Below are 21086 nucleotides of genomic sequence, written 5' to 3'. Positions count from 1 at the left end.
TCTATACACTATGGAAATAACTGAGACAGTGCCATCTGTTGGTAGAAAACTCTGTACTATTTTGTGCACCTTCACTACTTACAGCACAAACAATGTCAGAGGTCAATTTAGTTTGGGGCGAGTAGTACATAAAGAATTCAAGCGACTATCGAAATAACTGTAGGAGGTCGGTATTTTCCTCTGGCAGTTATTGTTATTCACTCACAGTTCTCGTTTTCTGGCAGTTAACAGGCTACCTCTACAGGTAACCTGGAAGTTGGTAACTGTGTTCCTGACTCCAGTTCCCAGAATAAAACAGTTATACACTTTTAATAAATTTATCATATACAGAATACTTGATCTTAATTGTTGTAACCAAGTGCTGTCAAAACTGACATACTGCAGAATTTTTGCTTATGTGGGTCTAACAGTCCCTGTTAAGATGTTCTATAGAGTAGGAGTTGCCTATCGGTCTTTCAAACTCTCCGAACAGTGCTTGGTCGCTGACAATTTATTGAAAACATGTATTCCTGAATCTTAGACCACTTTTTGGACCAAGGTAAGGATATTAGGTCTTTATGTAGATTGTTGTTCTTATTCCTAGTATTGATATTATGTATCGAGCTATTGGTTGGAAGTACTTGCAACAAATTTCATTAAGGAATAAATATACTAGGAAGCAGTGGTTAGAATACGATGTTCTTGAATTTATACCACAAAGTATTTTTGTTACATGCTTAAACATTTGCTCAGTGTGTGTTACCCCAAAATATGATCCCTTATGACATAATAGAATGAACATATAAGTTTTTTATATTTGTCTCCTACTAATCCCTGAAATTTAACACTCAACCTTTTCAATCTGCATGTCTTCATATGTTATGCACATGCTGTAGCTGGAGAAATCTAGCAGTTTTCCAAATCTCAAAACTTAGATTAGCATACTCACACTTTCCCCAATAGGATTATCTTGCACAGGAGTAAACGAATTACAAATTATGTATATTTTTGTGTCGTATTACAAGGCTGTACACTTATTCTGTTAAGAAATTAAACTTTGAATTTAATCTACAGCATTCAGCTTACATATTACATAAAGAGTGCTGTGGCGAAGTTCCGCGTACTTTCTGTTGCAGCTGTGAGGATAATATTTCTAATAGTGACCGATACCCTACATACATATGTGAAACACTAATAATTGTTCAAACATCAACTAAAATGTACCCCCAGTTAATTAGCTAAAGTTGTCATGATTCATACATTCCTGCCATTTCACACTACCCGCAGTTATTATTTATAACTTAAAAATAACTATAACTGTGATAAGTTACTACAGAATAACTGTTTGGCCCATCTCTATACTCATAGGCTGTGTTGGTAGCTGAACTGCAGCATTCAAATGTTGACTTGGCAGTATGGTTCTGAAATTTTACATCCTAAGTCTACCAATAGTTTGGAAAAAAATTGAGTCACATTCTTGAGGTATGATTGTCCAAATTATCACACTACAGCTTTACTGCATACAAACTGTATGGCGGGAACATTTGTTTTATCTACACATATAGCTTATATGGTAATATGAAATGTCATTTATCACATGGGCACAAATAAAGGTCTTTCTGTGGAAAAAAGTTTTCAACAATTTAATAAGTCTTCTTTCAATAAATAAAGTGAAAGTCCACACAACACAATTAGCTAATTTATTTTATTCTTTTTGGTGTAACTTCCAAGAAAGTGTAAAGCATATATACATATCACAGCTCACTGAAGAAGGTAAAAAACAAATCTATTACTACACATCTAGGTAACAATGAATTGCTATCTAATTCTACTAAACACTGTTTTTATATACATTTAAAATAAATAAAAGAAAAAATTGCATGAATTAATGTGGCCCACAGAATTAGTGACATTAATAAAGGACTGTCTGAAACAGATACAGCCGAAGCAGAAGGTATGCTACCGAATGCAATCCAGCACGTGCAGTGGTTCATAATAGAAAGCTTTATGGTCCCATTTCCTCAACATGAGTAAACATCTGCATATCATAAATAAGTTTCCATTACCAGGAACAGCTTCAGCCTAATCATACTTTCATTTTTTACATATGAAATTACTACGAAAAACTATGTATTGAGGTATTAGCACACAAATATATGAAACAGAATTTTGTAGCAGACCAAAAGTGCACAGATGCTGCTTTGGTAGAAAAATCAACTTATTAGGGAAATTGATACTGATGATAGCACATACACCTTTATTATTTACAAAATAGCAAAAGCGACTATATATGACGGAAGCAAATTTTATAGGTATCTGATATTAACTTTCAAAGCTGACTGCAAAAACAATTTATTTTGGGAAATCCTTTGTGATAATTATGTTCAGAGTTTGCTTTTACATAACACACTAAAACAATATGGAGTATTTTGTGGCATATGCATATTGCATATGTATAACTCGCTGCCTTTTTAAACATATTTGTGTATGATCAAAAATGCTAAAACATTCTACACAATATTTACTGCAACAACAATGTGGAGCAAAAGGTAGACATTAATACAGTTTCCTTATAATTTAACCTGTATATCTCAAACGTCTGTAACATCACTGTGCCACTGACTCTCAGCAATCTCATTGCTACAGCCAAATTGTATCTTACGCTGTGGCACCCACTGCAGAACAGAACATGGAGAAAGTAAACTGCAGAGGCTCCTCATTATGTGTCAGCTATTTTTTTGTTGTGGAACCTTCTGCTCTTCATTAGACCCAAGATGGTTTTTTTCAATCTCTTTCAGATCTATATTATGATCCTTAATTGCTTTCTGAAAAGAAGAAAATCTGGGTAACACAAAATTAACTGCTGATAACACAATAGTTAACTATATACTGTGCCTGACACCAAGGAACAAAGCATTTATATACAGGTATTACCACCCAATCAGAAATTAATTTTTTAGTTACCTGCACACATATCACTACACACAAGACCAAATCAAAATAAGAAAAATAAACCAATTAATGAAAAGCGTCACTTCTGAGTAGTACTTTGAGGAAGGAAGGAAGGAAGGTAGCCTTTAACACCCCTTTGACAATGATTCATTAGATATGAAGCAGAAATTTTAATAGGTCACAACTGATCTTGGAAAAACCCCAGTAAATACATCTGGGTGCTTTTCCTCTGCTGTAACCACTGTACTACCAGGTTTAGTAAGAGAAATTGGGCCATGAGATGAATTTCTCAATCAAACTTTTCTACGAAACAATTCGTGGGTGCACCATTACGAATCAGGGTGTAAAAGTTACCACATGACAAGGACACACCCATCTTCACTCACATATTCAAGACAGAACCATCTACTGCAAAAGTCAAGGTTGCTGGAAAAATACTTCAGTAAAACTCTGTTCCAACCACCATCAAAGATGAAAGTTACACTTGACTCAGCAAGCTACCCACTACCAAGAACATATTGCAGCACATGTGAATGTGGCCACCAATACATCATCTGGGAAACAGTAGCTTATCTTGCAGTGCTATGTCACACATACTTGACATATGAAGCTGGGACAATACACTGATGGAAGAGCACAGCATCAAAAAGAAAGATTTATTTTGAAAACATCAAGTTTTCAGACAGCCAACAGCTGTTGAAAGTGTAATCAATAGAAGTAAAAAAATGACAATATTTTCAACATGGTTGACTGTTATCGGCTTAGTTTGGCACTGAATCCCGTGTTAGCAACTGTTCATCCAGTGTACTTTGAGCAGTGGTTGACACACCAAGGAGATCAAGAATGCCCATGCAAGTAATTACATACAGCCACTGACACTGGAATGACAAGTCCTCGCATACCAATAGCAAGACAAATGCTCAACAACATTTAATTATACAAAGATACATGTATACTACAAAATCATAAGCACATGAAGCTACTGTACCTTCACACATTCCTGATACACTTTGAAATATGGGGCACACATGTCATCATTTGTTTCGCCCTTTAAAAACTTCTCTGAGAACCATGTCAAGAAGCAGGCATCATACTCCTTCTTTAAATCATTACAAGTTTCTCCAATGCTATTCATTCCAAAACCTGAAGCAAAGTATTAAAAACTGAGTAAGTTTAATACACAACATGAACATGCTGATTGTTACTTTTACATTCACAACTGAAGATGACAGTGATACAATCATCTACATTTGATTTAATGAAGACTGTCAGGATGAATATATTACTTAATTTGTATAGGCCAAGCAAAGGATTTCTTGTGTTGCATTGTTTATTTCTGCATGGAAATCATACTGCAATAACATTAACCTATGTTCAGTATCCATCTGTGGAAAATCCAGGACGGAATGTAGCAATATTATGAGAAGGAATGTTGCTACTCACCATATACCAGAGATGCTGAGTTACAGATAGCCACGACGACGAGTGACTGTCCTCACCCATCCAGCCCCTTCCTTGTTCCCATTCCAGCCCTACAGTCATCATTCCACCGCCACACCCAGTCTTTTTATTTCTCTCCTTTATCGCTGCCCCCCCCCCCCCCTCCTCTACCCGCAATCTAACCTGCGCTTCACTGTCTGCCATCCCCACCATACCATCCTTCCCCACCCCCCACTCAGTTGCCACTCTCATCACGCACTGGTGCTACTGCTCGCAGGGCAGTTACAGTTGCCTGAGACTGTAGTCATGCGCGTGTGTTGCGATTGCAAGAGTGTGTGTATCTATTGTTGACGAAGGCTGTGACTCAGCATCTCTGCTATATGGTGAGTAGCAACTTTCCTTCTCATAATATTGTTATAATATCCAACTGTCTTTTCATGTACACTTCTGTGTAGCAGTATTGTGCTGAGCAAAGTTCTAAACAGTGGTCAAAGGAAGAGTAAATATGTTTCATTCATGCAATTACTTTTCATTCACACAGGTGTGTGTAGCATGGTTCTGGAGATGTTGCCTTCCCATACATATGATACCATCTCCCCCCCCCCCTTTTTTATGCAGTCTGCTCATACACATATTTACTGCCCTACCCCACACACATTATGTGACCAAAAGTATCCGGACACCTGGCGGAAAATGGCTTACAAGTTCGTGGCACCCTCCACGGGTAATGCTGGATTTCAATATGGTGTTGGCCTACCATTAGCCTTGATGACAGCTTCCACTCTCATGCGCATACATTCAATCAGGCACTGAAGATTTCTTGGGGAATGGTAGCCCATTCTTCACAGAGTGCTGCACTGAGGAGAGGTATTGATGTCGGCTGGTGAGGCCTGGTATGAAGTCTGTGTTCCAAAACATCCCAAAGGATTCAGGTCAGGACTCGGTGCAAGCCAGTCCATTATACGGATGTTATTGTCGTGTAACCACTCTGCCACAGGCCGTGTGTTATGAACATTGTGTTGAAAGAGCAATCGCCATCCCCAAATAGCTCTTCAACAGTGGGAAGCAAGAAGGTGCTTAAAACATCATTGTAGGCCTGTGTTGTGATAGTGCCACACAAAACAGTGGTGCAAGCCCCTTCCATGAAAAACACCACCACACCATAACACCACCGCCTCTGAATTTTACCGTGAATCATCAATACACGCAACATTTTTGCACTGCTCAATTGTCCACTGTTTATGCTCCTTACACCAAGTGAGGCGTTGTATGGCATTTACCGGTGTGATGATTGGCTTATGAGAAGCCACTAGAACATAAAATCCAAGTTTTCGCACTACTTGCAGTGGATCCTGATGCAGTTTGGAATTCCTGTGAGATGGTCTGGATAAATGTTTGCCCGTTACACATTACAACCCTCTTCAACTGTCAGCAGTCTGTCAGTAAACAGAGGTAGTCAGCTTGTATGCTTTTGTGCTGTACATATCCCTTCACATTTCCATTTCACAATCACATTGGAAACAGAGAACCTAGGGATGTTCAGGCGTGTGGAAATCTTGCGTGCAGGCATCTGACACAAATGACACCCAATAACCTGACTACGTTCGAAGTCCGTGACTTCCGCAGAGCGCCCCATTCTGCTGTCTGACAATTTCTTAATGGCTACTGAGGTCACTGATATGGAGTACTTGCCAGCACAACGCACCTAATATGAAGAACGTATGTTTTTTAGGGTTGTCCAGATACTTTTTATCACATAGTATATTATTATACAGTATGATAAATTTGGGTGAATTTTGTCTACAGTGTACCTATATCAACTGTGTGGCACATTTTCTTCGTTAAAAATACATTGCTCCTTATTTTTGAGCTGATCTTTTCTATATGACTTTCCCTACTCATGAGTCTGTCCACTGTCCATCACAGGAACTTGCAAGTGTCACCTTTTGTTAGCATTGTGCCCCTAAGTCTTATATTTAGTTTCTCTTCATTTGTTTGTTTTCTTTGCAAGTATTTCTATTGGACTATTTTCTTTTGATTTACAAACAGATTGTTTTCACTTAAATATTCATTTGCCCTTTCTATGGCCACAGTAGTCCCTGTTTCTAAATCATTTATTGAGTTACTACTTAAAATGAGGGATTTATCATCTGCATACATGATCACATTTTCTTTTACTTATGCCACCATGTCATTTACATACAATATAAAAATTATTAGGGGATTGAGTACTGAGCCTTGTGCTATCGCATACTTCACCATTTGAAAATTAGATTGAAAAGTTTCAATCTTATGGCTTATATTGTACTTATTTCTACACTTTGTTCATCATTTTTTTAGACTGGCAGCATTTCCCGATACCATATCTACGCAGTTTGTCTAACAGAATAGAATGGCAAACACAACCACAGACTTTTGAGAGATGAAGAAAGGCACTAAAATTTCTTTTTGTTTTCCAAAGCTCTGACTATGCGTGCCATGAAACGTGCCAGTGCTGCTTTTGTATACTTGTCTTTCCTAAATTGATGCTATGTTTCATCCAGGATACTTTGTTTTTGTATGAATTTTATTACTATAGATTATAACTATTTCTACAATTTCTGAGCAATTGGATATAATTATTGTAGGTCTAGTTTCCAGGATCCCTGGTATGACAGACTTTGCAAATTTACTCTTTTACGGACATGTAGGGAATGGTCCATTCTCCATCACCAAGTTTACTAGTAATGTCAGAGGCTTAACTAGGTACCATGAGCAGTGTATGATTATTTTATGCAGATATTCTGTCTATGCCATCTGTGTATTCGTTTTTCCATTATCTGGCAGTACCTTCTGTTTCATCTGTTCCAAATAGGAATAGAAATACTGTTATTTCTGGTGAAGCTATACCCATTTTAGCAAATGCTTAATTTTGTTTCACTAGCTTCTGAACTAATTTACATAATTCTGGTTTACAGTGGAACATACCTAGTGCGAATCATTCCTTTATTTTGTGCTGTATGCATTATGTTCACAGTCTGTCTTATCTGATGCATTCTTGATTGTGTGTGACCAGACTCTCTTAGAAATATTTGATGAAGCTCCCTGTTTGACGCTGATATAATCTCGATTTTGTTTGCCTTATCTTGTTATATTCTTTCTTCTGATATCTGTACATTTCATTTCACAGTCTACTTCACTATCACATTTGCTATATCTTTCAAATCTTCTCTAGCATTCATGGCACCTGTCTTACTATGTCTAGGATTTGACAATATTATGAAAAGGATAGCTGCTACTCATCATATAGCAGAGATTCTGAGTCACAAATAGATACAATAGCAAGCTTTGGCCAAACAGGCCTTCATCAAAACACACACACACACACACACACACACACACACACACACACACACACACAGTCTCTGCTTAATTGGCTGAAAGCTTTGTTTGACATTCTTTTTGTTGTGCCTGTCTGTGATTTAGCATCTCCACTGCACGGTGAGTAGTAACTATTCCTTTCATTTGACTGTCATTATTCCATCCTAGATCTTCCATTGCGCATACTTTCACTTATTTAAAGATATAATTGTAAAAACATGATCTCCTATTGCATGATGTTTCAATGTTTCTAGTTGGGCCAGTCACAAGCAGCTTTATATTACATGTATTTATATCATCATGAACACTTTTTGTACAGCTGCTCTGTTTCAAGTATGTATAATTAGAGATAACCAGCCACTATTAAACACAGGAATTCTTTAACAGATTTCTCAAGTGGATACACCAAGTTCTATTAGTAAATCTTTTATCCTAGAGCTTGGAGAGCAATATATACCCAACATTAGACACTCGTCCTTATGAAAATTTGTTTGAACTGCTGTTACTTCAAAACACGTTTTCTCTACAGTTTGTGATTCGTCATGAAACATTACTTATACTGCTATCTACACATAATTCTACCATACCACTTTTATGTTCAGTTCTTCAAAAATATGTCATTCCATTATAACTTACTTTACTTCGTTTTTCAGTCACCCAAGGTCAGTCATAATGAATATGTTTGGTACCTCTGCAGCAAGTAAGACATTTATCCTCTCGGCCTTTGAAGCATACTGAACGGTTTAATGAAACATTCGTATTACCTACGAATATCAGAATTCCTGGTGTTTCAGTTACGCAGCTTACTTGCTTAAATGCTCTGGTACCTGTTCGTTACAAAACAGTCTATTCCATAGGAACATTGGGCCGTTCTCCGGAATGAGGCCATATTGTGTTAGCCATTACTTTATCTCTAAGCTCGAAGTCAACATTAACTGCTATTTAGCCACTTTGATTCAAGCTTTTCCGCTGCAAAGTTGTAATAATTAGGAAAGGTATTTCGCAGGATGCTAATGACATTTTCAACGGTTGTGCCACTTAAATTACTATATATTATTTTGTACTACCAGCCGTTCGGTTTATAGACAGTAGAGACCGTGGTCCGGGTAAACAGAATGACTGCTTGGAACGATCGACAGAGGGCTACCTACATGTTATCCACTAATTCCACACACAAAAAAAAAAAAATGTCTTACGCAACCACAAACCTGTGTATAAGGGTTGCTAACAAATCACAAATAGACCTCAAATGCAATCACTTCTAATTTGCAACGTCAAACATGAGTTAAACAGAGTCTTCTTTTGTATTGTATTCGAACTCCTGATTACACCAAACCAAACAATTTCAGCGAAGATATGACATTGGTTACGTCTAGCCTTCACAAGACAATTACGTAAACGAGTCAACGATTCGAATTTTGTGAGGTAAAAAGTAAACAAATTTCAACTTTTAGAAAAGAAACGCAACTAGTACTGTGGTTCCAGGGTGATAGAAATTAAGATAGGCATGTGAGTAAACGGCAATCCACACCGGCCGTCACGTCATATTACGTTCCGTCCCCTCAAAACATTCAGCAATATGCAAATATGCTTCTCTGGTTTGCCACCGTATGGTATTCTGCACCGAAGAAATATGGTGCAAGTATTACACCAAACGATCCGGCGGCAAACCCGAGAAGCGTATTTGCAACAGATCCGTCGGGAAAGTATAAAAAGTCGCATTCAGCAATGTATTTCAAATGGCGGCATCCACTCTAGCAGTCACGTCACGTCATGGAACCGTCAAGATTTCTCTGGAGGAAAGTTTTGACGGCTGACTCATCCGTCCGTTTCTGATCACGTCACTCACCAGCTCATCTCCTCACGAATCCCATTACACAGCCGCGAGCAGTACTCCATATTTCGATTCATCATGGTTTAGTATAAAATGTTTCGCTTCGTTATTTCTTTCGTTAAAATTTGTAATAAATGACGACAGATCAATTGAAGCAAGGAGACAGCAGTCTGAACAGTACGACATGAGAGAAGTAAATTACTTTCCCTCTACTACATTTATAAACTGGATTTTTACAATGTTTTTATACTTTTTTAATCTGATATGAAATGCTGTGGTAATCGGTCTACGTTATTACAAGCAAAAGGAAAGAATTTGATTGAAAAATTAGAAGAGGTAGCGAAAAAATTCGCAGTTTCGTTCTTAAAAATATATTTTTTAAAGATTATCTTAATTTTCTGGTTCTGGTATGATCTTTCTTCTTAATTTGAATCCGTTTTATATGAACACACCAGCGAAAACTGAAGTCCAGAGACATGAGAGATCGGCAAGGTTGGTTCAAATGGCTCTGAGCACTATGGGACTCAACTGCTGTGGTCATTAGTCCCCTAGAACTTAGAACTACTTAAACCTAACTAACCTAGGGACATCACACACATCCATGCCCGAGGCAGGATTCGAACCTGCGACCGTAGCAGTCGCACGGTTCCGGACTGCGCGCCTAGAACCGCGAGACCACCGCGGCCGGCTGATCGGCAAGAACTGTATCGATACTGTACACAGACAGTATAAAGCCAAGTTTCCACAGGTATGAAATTCTTACAAGAACATCCATCTGCCATCACTTGTATAAGTCACCTTACATGTGGAAACAATGTATTTGCACACTGTCTTGTCATGCATAATTCACAGAAGTAGAAAGCTGTTCCTCTTTTCTTGCATGATGTCGCTTCACCCAGCATCACGTATAAGCTTCAGGAACTGCCAATAGGTGGAACTGCTCTCAGCCTTTCATTCTGCTCCCATTTGTCCGACAACACAGATCTAAAAGCATTTGTTTACGTGCAGGGAAAGTTAGTGTCATGCCGAAAACAAACCAATGCTTTCCAAACTGGCAAAATGTTCCTTAACAGTGCGACAGGAATTTCATTCTAGCATTCTGCAATCTCTTACCAGTCATTTGTAATAGAGTGACACACCATCATTTTAAGAGCCAAAGTTGAGTAAAAAATATTGAAACTGAGTGTGTGAGCTTGCTACTGTCTGGATTACTGCAGAACAGTCAGTACTGAAAAGTGCTTTTTAAATCAGTATGATGATGTTAATTTCTCGCTTTAGTCTTTGACTGTAAATATTATCATGAAATGGAAATTTATTTGCGGCTTTAGCGGTTAAACCTACATAGATGTAACAGTCTTCATATTGGCCCAATCGTTGAGGAATGACTGTTCTGCTCTGCAATACAAAGTTTGGTTACAAAATTAAGTACATTACTGGTGAAACAAACGTACATTTACAGGTCCTCTAATGATATAAGAAACCAGGTTTCTGATGTATATTCAATACATTGTAGATAACACAAAAACTTAGAAACAGTGCTCGTCAGAATACAATCAGTACATTATGTGTAATTCTAATGTGAGTTGGCACAACATCTCACATACCTGTTTATACTTTTGACAGAGGCAAAAAGATTTAAAAATCGATTTTACTCATTCGAAAATGATTTTCGAGCAAAATGTTGTCCTCTACAGATAACTCCCTTTTTACAGTATTTGATGTTCCCAAACGATTACTACAAGATCCTCATTTCCACACCAAATCTCTGTGGGTCCATCTTTTTCTTGTCAGTGTCATTATAAGCACTTCGGCTAAAAGCTGCGCAATAAATAAAGTCGCGTAAGCAGCGTTTCTACCTCAGGGATGCGGAAATGATAATGGGCATGTAAGGGCAAAGGTGGGGCGGGATGCAAGAGTATATTGAAGTCAGCGCCACCAAATTCCACGACCCAAAACATTATTACTTTATTACCAATTCTACATCATTCGAGCAGTGGCTGGACAGATGGCGTCAAGTTTACAATACTATTACTACAATAAAATGAATACAATATTGCAGTTTAATCTATGATATCAAAATGGGTACTGTAAACATAATGTTAAGAAATATGATACATAATAAAGGGTGATTATTATAAAATAAACTTTAAAACCGCTGTAGAAATAACACCACTGGTCAGAATGACATCAAATTGCAATGGAAAACGTATGGGAGAAGAAAAATGGATAGTTACAAAATGTAGCAATAGATGGCGCTGTACGCATCGTAATTTAATAGTGGTCGACTACAAATGATGAATGAATCATACAACAATACCTAAGAAGTACGTTTGACATTAAAGAAACTGTACTACTCAGTGAGCATGAGTGAACAGTTCTGATACTGTTAGTTGCGTAAGCCCATCCACCATGACAAGGTCATATCACACCGAATGGGAAAAATCGGTTTTTAACTGTCCTGAGGCTGAAACACATATAAAAAGCATCAATCACGTCGGTTTTTAATTGCCCTGAGGCCAAAAACCGCATGAAAATCATCAATCAAACTCAAAACGGATTATTAATTTCCGTGTGACTGGCGCAAAATATGTTCAATATGCTGTCCACCAAGTTCTGCAACAAGTCGAAATCGAGAAACAGCATGTCCCCGGATCATGTTCAGAATCTCTTGCGCAATGTGTGCCTCCAATGCAACAGAGTTTGCAGTCAGAACACTGAACACAACATCTTTCGGATAACCCCATAGCCAGAAGTGACACGGATTAAGATCAGGACGGCGAGGCTGTAGGGAAATGGCAGCTGATAATTCTAGTATTTCCTAAATGGCGCTTCAGAAGCTACTTAGCTAGATCTGCAATTTGCAGAGGTGCGCCATCTTGCATAAAAATGATCCCATCCACGCTATTGGAGGGCTGGAATGACATGGTTGCGCAAAAGACACTCATAGCGCTTCCCATGACGGTACAGGTAACAGGACCGGAAACACCTGTCTCTTCGAAAAAATATGGCCCTATGATAAATGGGACATTTTCAGGATGAAGTGGTACTTGTTGATTTGCGTATGAATTTTCCTTTGACCATATTCGACAATTCTGTGTACTGACATATCCTGTCAGATGAAAGTGGGCTTCGTCTGTCCACAAAATCTTCCATGGTCAATCATTGTTCACTTCCATGCAAGCAAGACATTCTAAAGCGAAGGTCTCTCTCACTGCGAAGTCAACAGGAAAAAAATTGTGCACATGGGTGATTTTGAATGGATACAAAGAAGGATGTTTCGTAGGATTTTACGCTCTGTGCTCCCAGGTAAGTCCAATGTTTGGACAATTCTCCATGCACAACACGTTTGCACACATCACTCGTCTCCTCCTGCATTGCTGTAGCCACTGAGTCCAGTGACTTCGAATCAGTTCGTTTCCTCCCTTTACCAGGTTGCAAAGTAAAAGAACCCGTCTTTTCACTTTTCCGCATCATTTTCTCCTGACCCTTTTACAGAACCTTCAGTGTCTGGAACTTCTGCAGAGTGATGTATGCACAGTCATCAATCTTGTAATACAGTTTTACAAGCAGAGCGCGGTCCTTCATTGAGACAGTCATGGCGAACGTCGCAGATGCGAAATGAGGAAAAGCCTTGTATCCTGCGTGCTTATACCAACTTCAGTGGCTCGTGCACATGTCAGGTGTTTTCATTTACGTATTACAACACATTCAGCGCCATCTATTTATCCATTTTAACACTATTATTTTCTTCTGTTATGCGTTCACCCCCTTCTCCGATAATATTTCGTTGCAATTTGACGTGATTCATACCAGTGGCGCTGTTTCTACATCATTTTGAATGTTTAACTTAAATTATAATCACCCCATACCTTACAATAATAAGTCAGTCAATATCAGAACACATCATAGTAAAATAGCAGATTTGCTGCTATTTTCATTGGCACTAAGTTGCAGCTCAAGTAAACAGTGTTCTGTCGCCAGAGATGTATTCTGCAATGCTGTACAAAGGTTGCTCTTTTAACATACCCAAGATTTTAGTTCTGTATTATTCGATAGGTACTGACTGAGTATCCTTAGGAAGAGCATTAAACAATTTTGGGCCCACCTTCGGAAAGCTATTTTGTGTCACTGTTAATCGACATCTTGGCCTGTCTATACCGTCTTCATAATGATTGCTATGTTGGTGAACTTCATTTCTCTTTCTGTAGATCTCATGATCTGTCTTTACGTGACAAGGCAACTGAAAATACATTGGCTAATATGGAAAAACTGGTTTACAGTGGTCAGTTTTTTGCTTTTTTTTTGCAAGAAAAGTAAATGCTTGCAACCTGCGGAATGACCCCACTGTAACAGCCCATATCTGATGTGGCTGTGGAGCATTTCACAGTATGCTGTTAGTAATTACAGTTGTGATACAACACTTTTTAGTTTCCTCAAGAGGTACAGGGCCAGTGAGAATTTGGAACATACATACATAGTGTGCTGTTGGCAGATTAACGTAGGATCAATGAAAAAGCTCAGAAGCTTAACATCTGCTGTCACCCAGTGACCAGTGTCACTTAGGCTGTGTACTGATCCTAGGGGGGATTAATGGTTGCCACAAAATGTTTAAATGAACTGTTACCCCAGGTGCAAAAGAATATGTAAAAATATCACTGTGATGTATACGAGAAGCAGTATCTATATTTCAGGGTAATCTATGTTTGGAGAAAAATGAAAACAATAGAAGTAGATTTTCATAAATATCTTACTCTGGTTCGAATCTTCATCGAGAACGATGTGGATGGATACATATGTATCTTTTAACGTATTTCTGATTAATATATGCTGTTATTTATAACCAAACCACTTATTTCAGCAGCGGTAGCATCCCTGCATGCATTAAAATTTAATTGTGCGTTTTTTCAGAAATTAATAATGTTCAGTACAGTAAAAGCTGTAATTTGTATTGCCATTTGCAAGATGGCAGATTCTTGTTCAGATTACTCCTATATTAAGTGGCTTAAAACGAAATGCAGAGGGCTTGCAATTAATTTCTTGAGCAAACATACTAAAGTTAATTTTCATCATTCTGGAAAGAATCGTATCGATATTAAAACAATCTTGTGGTTTCCGCTTCATGGCGATTTTTTCTTCAAATGACGAGGTTTTCCCAGTTAAGAAGGTCTTCAGCTTTGATCTAATAACAACTATACTACGCATATGGTGTCTTTCCAATAGAATCAAGAAAGTATAAATTATTGTTCATGTGAAAACACATTGCGTTATAAGCCTGAGTTATTTCTAAACGTAATATGTTAAGGTGCTTCACAGCGAGCTGTCCTTGATGTCTTTGACGTCTGTAGTGAGATTCCACAGCGATTTATTTATTGGACACTCGAATTCAGAAAGTCTTAACAATATCAAAAATAATGATACTCGCCCATGATAAGAACTTGTAGTGAATATGTTGGGTGTGGCCTTATGTGATCTTATGATGTATTATTAACACACACACACACACACACACACACACACACACACACACACACACACACACACACACACACACACACACACACACACACACAGGGTGACAATTATTGAACTAAATGGAATAAAATCGTCATATCTTCTCTACAGCTTGTGTTAGGACGTTCATACGGCACAGCTGGCCGCATGTCATCATAGGTATTAGCAAAAAACCCACCCTCTTTTGGACGGGTTCGTTCATAAGCAAAATTGCTGCATTTCGGGGACTGAGAATCCGAATTTCACGATAGAGAAGTCTCTTCACCCTCAACAGGTGACTACGTGGTTTGCAATGTCCAGTCATGGAATAATTGGTGCGATATTCCTTGATGGCATAGCGACTACCAAATGGTATGTGAAGGTTTTGGAAGATGAGATCATCCCCGTTATCCAAAGTGACCTCGATTTCGACGAGAGGTGGTTCATGCAAGAGGTAGGCTCGACCCCATCAAAGCAGTAGGATGTTTGATGTCCTGTAAGAACATTTTGAGGACAACATGCTGGTCCTGGGGTACACAGAGGCCACTGGCATGGGTCTCTATTGGTCACCATATTCTCCGGATCTGACCACATGCGACTCGTTTTTGTGGTGTTATGTGAAGACATGGTATACAGTAATAACTCCATAACCATTGTTGAGCTGAAAACAGCTATTCAGGAGATCACCGACAGAATCAATGTTCCGACACTTCAATGGGTCATGCAGAATTTCGCTATTCGTCTGCGCCATTTCATCGCCAATGATGTCATAACCTAAATCCGAATATCTGTAGTGTCGTCTACATGTTGAATAAAGAGTGTGCATGCTGTAGTTGGTAACTAATTTACTTTTTTCATATAGTGGTGGTGGTTAGTGTTTAACTTTCATATAGTTCAATAATTAACACCCTGTACACACACCAAACGTACGAAACAATCACTACAGCTGCATATCAACCTCTGTGTTTTGTCTCCACTATATTTCATCTTGTTCATGATGAAGGAAGCCTTGGCCTCACTAAATGAGATTTCTACTTGTTGCAGAGCCTGAAATAGACGCTCCATTTCTGAAAAAGAAGTTGTATCAGTTGCAAACTGCAAAGTGTGCCCACCAGAACCTATGTGATCAACAATCATTAAGAACAACAGGTGCCCTATTATGGATCCCAGGGGCACATCGTGTTTTAACTTTATTTAGCAGAGTATTGTTTACTTGGAGATTTTTACAAATTTTTCTTGTTGGGGGTTGGGTTCATTTGGGGCGGGGGAAGACCAAACTGTCTCATCAGATCAGGGAAGGATAGGGAAGGAAGTTGGACATGCCCTTTCAAAGGAACCAACCTAAATCAGGATGGCTGGGCGCGGGATTGAACCATCGTACCCCTGAATGCAAGTCCAGTGTACTAACCTCTGCGCTACCTCGCTCGGTGATTGCTTTTTGTCTGTAATTTGTGCTATGTGCAAAGGACAGTCGTTTTAAATCGTAAATGTATAATGGTTACGCTAATAGCATTGGCAGGAAGGCATTTTAAAACATTTTTGTGGTCTTAATGCGCATTTCATCCAGTTATATGACGTAAATATAAACTCCTTTTGTTTACACATTTCAAATAATGAAGAAGAGAAGTATATGATATGAAAAAGATGCTTTTGTAATTCATTTAAACAGATTTCTACTATATTTGCGTCGATAGTTGCTGAAGTTAGAACTCTAAAAACAAGTCTTCTTTGTTTACTGGCACTGATTCGAAAAAAATGGTTCAAATGGGTCTGAGCACTATGAGACTTAACATCTATGGTCATCAGTCCCCTGGAACTTAGAACTACTTAAACCTAACTAACCTAAGGACATCACACAACACCCAGCCATCACGAGGCAGAGGAAATCCCTTACCCTGCCGGGAATCGAACCCGGGAACCCGGGCGTGTGAAGCGAGAACGCTACTGCACGACCACGAGATGCGGGCGGCACTGATTCTTACCAACTACTTTTTCAACTATCACATTATGTGTACTACATGTGTAATGTTAACATTTGCAAAAAACTTACCTACATTTTCTTTGCTCGCGCATAAATGACTTTTGGATGTAAACAAAGTGAAACATTCTTCAAATTTCGAAGGAATAGGGCTGTATGGAAGTATATCTCCATGCACAAGTGAGTTCTTGTTTTCTTAAACTGCCTGTGTATCAGTTTTATTGTAGTTCACACAAAACGAAAATTCATTACTGAAAGCATGTTTTAGCAATTTGAAATTCGCTATATGTCACCAGTAGGCAGTTCTGAGGGTATTAACGAGAATTTAAAATAATACTTCCTGTACTAGTTAGTGCAAAAAAGGGCATTGTGAATAAAACAATGATCTCAATAGCCTAGACCCTGTATAAGGGATAGCCTTGCCTTCATAACACGTGCATGCTTCTCAAACAAGTGTTTCACATATATTTTAATAAACAATCCTCTTTTAAAATACAGCTGTATGGAATGGAATCCTTACAGATAGGATTGATAGAGTAATCGAGAAAGTTCAAAGAAGAGCAGCACGTTTTGTATTATCTCAAAATTTGGGAGAGAGTTTTACTGAAACGATACAGGATTTGGGGTAGACATCAGTAAAACAAAGCGTTTTTCGTTGCGGCAAAATCTTCTCATGAAGTTTCAATCACCAATTTTCACCTCCAGATGCGAAAATATTTTGTTTACGACAACCTACATAGGGAGAAAAGATCATTATAATAAAAGAAGGCAAATCAGAGCTCACAAGGAAAGATATACATGTTTGCTTTTTCTGCACACTGCACAAGATTGGAATAAGGTTCCTCCCCCCCCCCCCCCCCATGAACCCAGGGACCTTGCCGTTGAGGGGGAGGCTTGCGTGCCTCAGCGATACAGATAGCCATACTGTAGGTGCAACCACATTGGAGATGTATCTGTTGAGAGGCCGGACAAACATGTGGTTCCTGAAGAGGGGCAGAAGCCTTTTCAGTAGTTGCAGGGGCAACAGTCAGGATGATTGACTGATCTGGGCTTGTAACACTAACTAAAATGGCCTTGCTGTGCTGGTGCTGCGAATGGCTGAAAACAAGGGGAAATTACAACCATAGTTTTTCCCGAGGGTATGCAGCTTTACTGTATGGTTAAGGGGGTAGGATGTCAAATCGGCTGACTTGGAGCAGGAGAGGCACCAGAGGACATTTTAATTTCAGCTGTCTATACATTTACAAGTAAATTCATAAAACTTTGTCAGTATGACCAAGAACGATTCAGGATTCACACTCGTAACAGCAGAAGTTCAAAAACATAAAAAAATAATTTTTTTACATGTGAAATGTCATTAATTTTTCACTTACTATCGGCTGCATTTGTTGCTATAGGTACACTTTTCTTTATAAGTAAGAGAGACTGTTCGATGAATTTTGCACAGCATACAAACCATACTTACAAGTGTCTGAAACACTAGAATCTATTTAATTTAAGAAAAAATAGATGAGCTGTTACGTTTTAAACATAATGTTTAGAAAAAATCAAATTTTGTAGCTAATTATCTCAATTTTTACCATAGTTTTTAATAGATTTCCAAAATTCTAGAGTTTCATACACCTGTAAGTATGGTTTGTATGCTGTGCAAAATCCATCATAGAATCTCTCTTACTTGTGAAGAAAAATGTACGTATAGCAACAAATGCAGCCAACAGTAAGTGAAAAAAATGATGAAATTTCATATCACACTGCTATGAGTGTGATCCTGACTCCTTCCTGGTGATGCTGACAAAGTTTTATGAATTTATTTGTAAAAGTATAGACAGTAGAAAATAAAATGTCCTGTCGTGCTCCTCCTGCTTCAGGTCGGCGCGTTTGACATCCTACCCCACTTAAATGATGATGGCGTCCTCTTGGGTAAAATATTCCAGAGGTAAAAATTAGATCTCCGAGTGGGAACTACTCAGGAGGATGTTGTTATCAGGAGAAAGAAAACTGATGTTCTAGGGATTGGAGCATGGAATGTCAGATCTCTTAATCAGGCAAGTAGGTTAGAAAATTTAAAAAGGGAAATGGATAGGTTAAAGTTAGAATTAGAGGGAATTAGTGAAGTTCGGAGGCAGGAGGAACAGGACTCCTGATCAGGTGAATATAGGGTTGTTGTTGTGGTCTTCAGTCCTGAGACTGGTTTGATGCAGCTCTCCATGCTGCTCTATCCTGTGCAATCTTCTTCATCTCCCAGTATCTTCTGCAGCCTACATCCTTCTGAATCTGCTTAGTGTATTCATCTCTGGGTCTCCCTCTACGATTTTTATCCTCCACGCTGCTCTACACTACTAAATTGGTGATCCCTTGATGCCTCAGAACATGTCCTACCAACCGATCCCTTCTTCTAGTCAAGTTCTGCCGCAAACTCCTCTTCTCCCCAATTCTATTCAATAGCTCCTTATTAGTTATGTGATCTACCCATCTAATTCTTCAGCATTCTTCTGTAGCACCACATTTCGAAAGCTTCTATTCTCTTTTCGTCGAATATATTTATCGTCCTTGTTTCACTTCCATACATCGCTACACTCCATACAAACACTTTGAGGAATGACTTCCTTACACTTAAATCAATACTCGATGTTAACGAATTTCTCTTCTTCAGAAACGCTTTCCTTGCCATTGCCAGTCTACTTTTTATATCCTCTCTACTTCGACCATCATCAGTTATTTTGCTCCCCAAATAGCAAAACTCCTTTACTACTTTAAGTATCTCTTTTCCTAATCTAATACCCTCAGCATCACCCGACTTAATTCGACTACATTCCATTATCCTCGTTTTGCTTTTGTTGATGTTCATCTTATACCCTCCTTTCAAGACACTGTCCATTCCGTTCAACTGCTCTTCCAAGTCCTTTGCTGTCTCTGACAGAATTACAATGTCATCGGCGAACCTTAAAGTTTTTATTTCTTCTCCATGGATTTTAATTCAGACTCCGAACTTTTCTTTTGTTTCCTTTACTGCTTGCTCAATATACAAATTGAATAACATCGGGGAGAGGCTACAACCCTGCCTCACTCCCTTGCCAACCACTGCTTCCCTTTCATGCCCCTCGACTCTTATAACTGCCATCTAATTTCTTTACAAATTGTATATAACCTTTTCGCTCCCTGTATTTTACCCCTGTCACCTTCAGAATTTGAAAGAGAGTATTCCATTCAACATTGTCAAAAGCTTTCTCCAAGTCTACAAATGATAGAAACATAGGTTTTCCTTTCCTTAATCTTTCTTATAAGATAAGTCGTAGGGTCAGTATTACCTCATGTATTCGAACATTTCTACGGAGTCCAAACTGATCTTCCCCAAGGTCAGCTTCTACCAGTTTTTCCATTTGTCTGCAAAGAATCATGTTAGTATTTTGCAGCTGTGACTTATTAAACTGATAGTTCGTTCGGTAATTTTCAGATCTGTGAACACCTGCTTTCTTTGGGATTGGAATTGTTATATTCTTCTTGAAGTCTGAGGGTATTTCGCCTGCCTCATACATCTTGCTCACTAGATGGTAGAGTTTTGTGAGGCCTGGCTCTCCCAAGGCTGTCAGTATTTCTAAATGAATGATGTCTATCCCGGGGCCTTGTTGCGACTTACGTGTGTCAGCGCTCTGTCAAACTCTTCACACAGTATCATATCTCCTATTTCATCTTCGTCTATGTTCTCTTACTTTTTTATAATACTGTCCTCAAGAACATTGACCTTGTGTAGACCCTGTATATGCTCCTTCCACCTTTCTGCTTTCCCTTCTTTGCTTGGAAGTAATTTTCCATCTAAGCTCTTGATATTCATACAAGTGTTTCTCTATACTCCAAAGGTCTCTTTAATTTTCCTTTAGGCACTATCTATCTTACCCTAGTGATATGCGCTTCTACATCCGTACATTTGTCCCCTAGCCATCCCTGCTTAGCCATTTTGCACTTCCTGTCAATCTAATTTTTGAGACGTTTGTATTCCTTTTTGCCTGCTTCATTTACTACATTTTCCATCAATTAAATTCAGTACCTCTATTG

General features: G+C 38.6%; 1 protein-coding gene across 2 annotated transcripts; it reads right to left on the bottom strand.

The window, feature by feature from the left end:
• Positions 1–1669: 1669 nt before the first annotated feature.
• LOC126349766 (TP53-regulated inhibitor of apoptosis 1-like) lies at positions 1670–8871 on the bottom strand. Of its 2 annotated transcripts, none has more exons than XM_050002457.1 (3): positions 8799–8871; positions 3920–4074; positions 1670–2804 (listed from the first exon to the last, which is right to left on the bottom strand). In XM_050002457.1, exons 2-3 carry the CDS (start codon positions 4064–4066, stop codon positions 2706–2708), a joined length of 246 nt encoding a protein of 81 aa, XP_049858414.1. In that variant the 5' UTR covers positions 4067–4074; positions 8799–8871; the 3' UTR covers positions 1670–2705. The 2 variants fall into 2 exon arrangements, with proteins under 2 accessions (XP_049858414.1, XP_049858415.1); XM_050002458.1 differs by having other exon boundaries at positions 8803–8861.
• Between the last annotated feature and the right edge of the window lie 12215 nt (positions 8872–21086).

Source organism: Schistocerca gregaria, chromosome 1, assembly GCF_023897955.1.
Source record: "Schistocerca gregaria isolate iqSchGreg1 chromosome 1, iqSchGreg1.2, whole genome shotgun sequence".
Taxonomy (NCBI): domain Eukaryota; kingdom Metazoa; phylum Arthropoda; class Insecta; order Orthoptera; family Acrididae; genus Schistocerca; species Schistocerca gregaria.
Note: the sequence above shows the minus strand (reverse complement) of the source record. Positions and strands in the feature narration are given on the sequence as shown.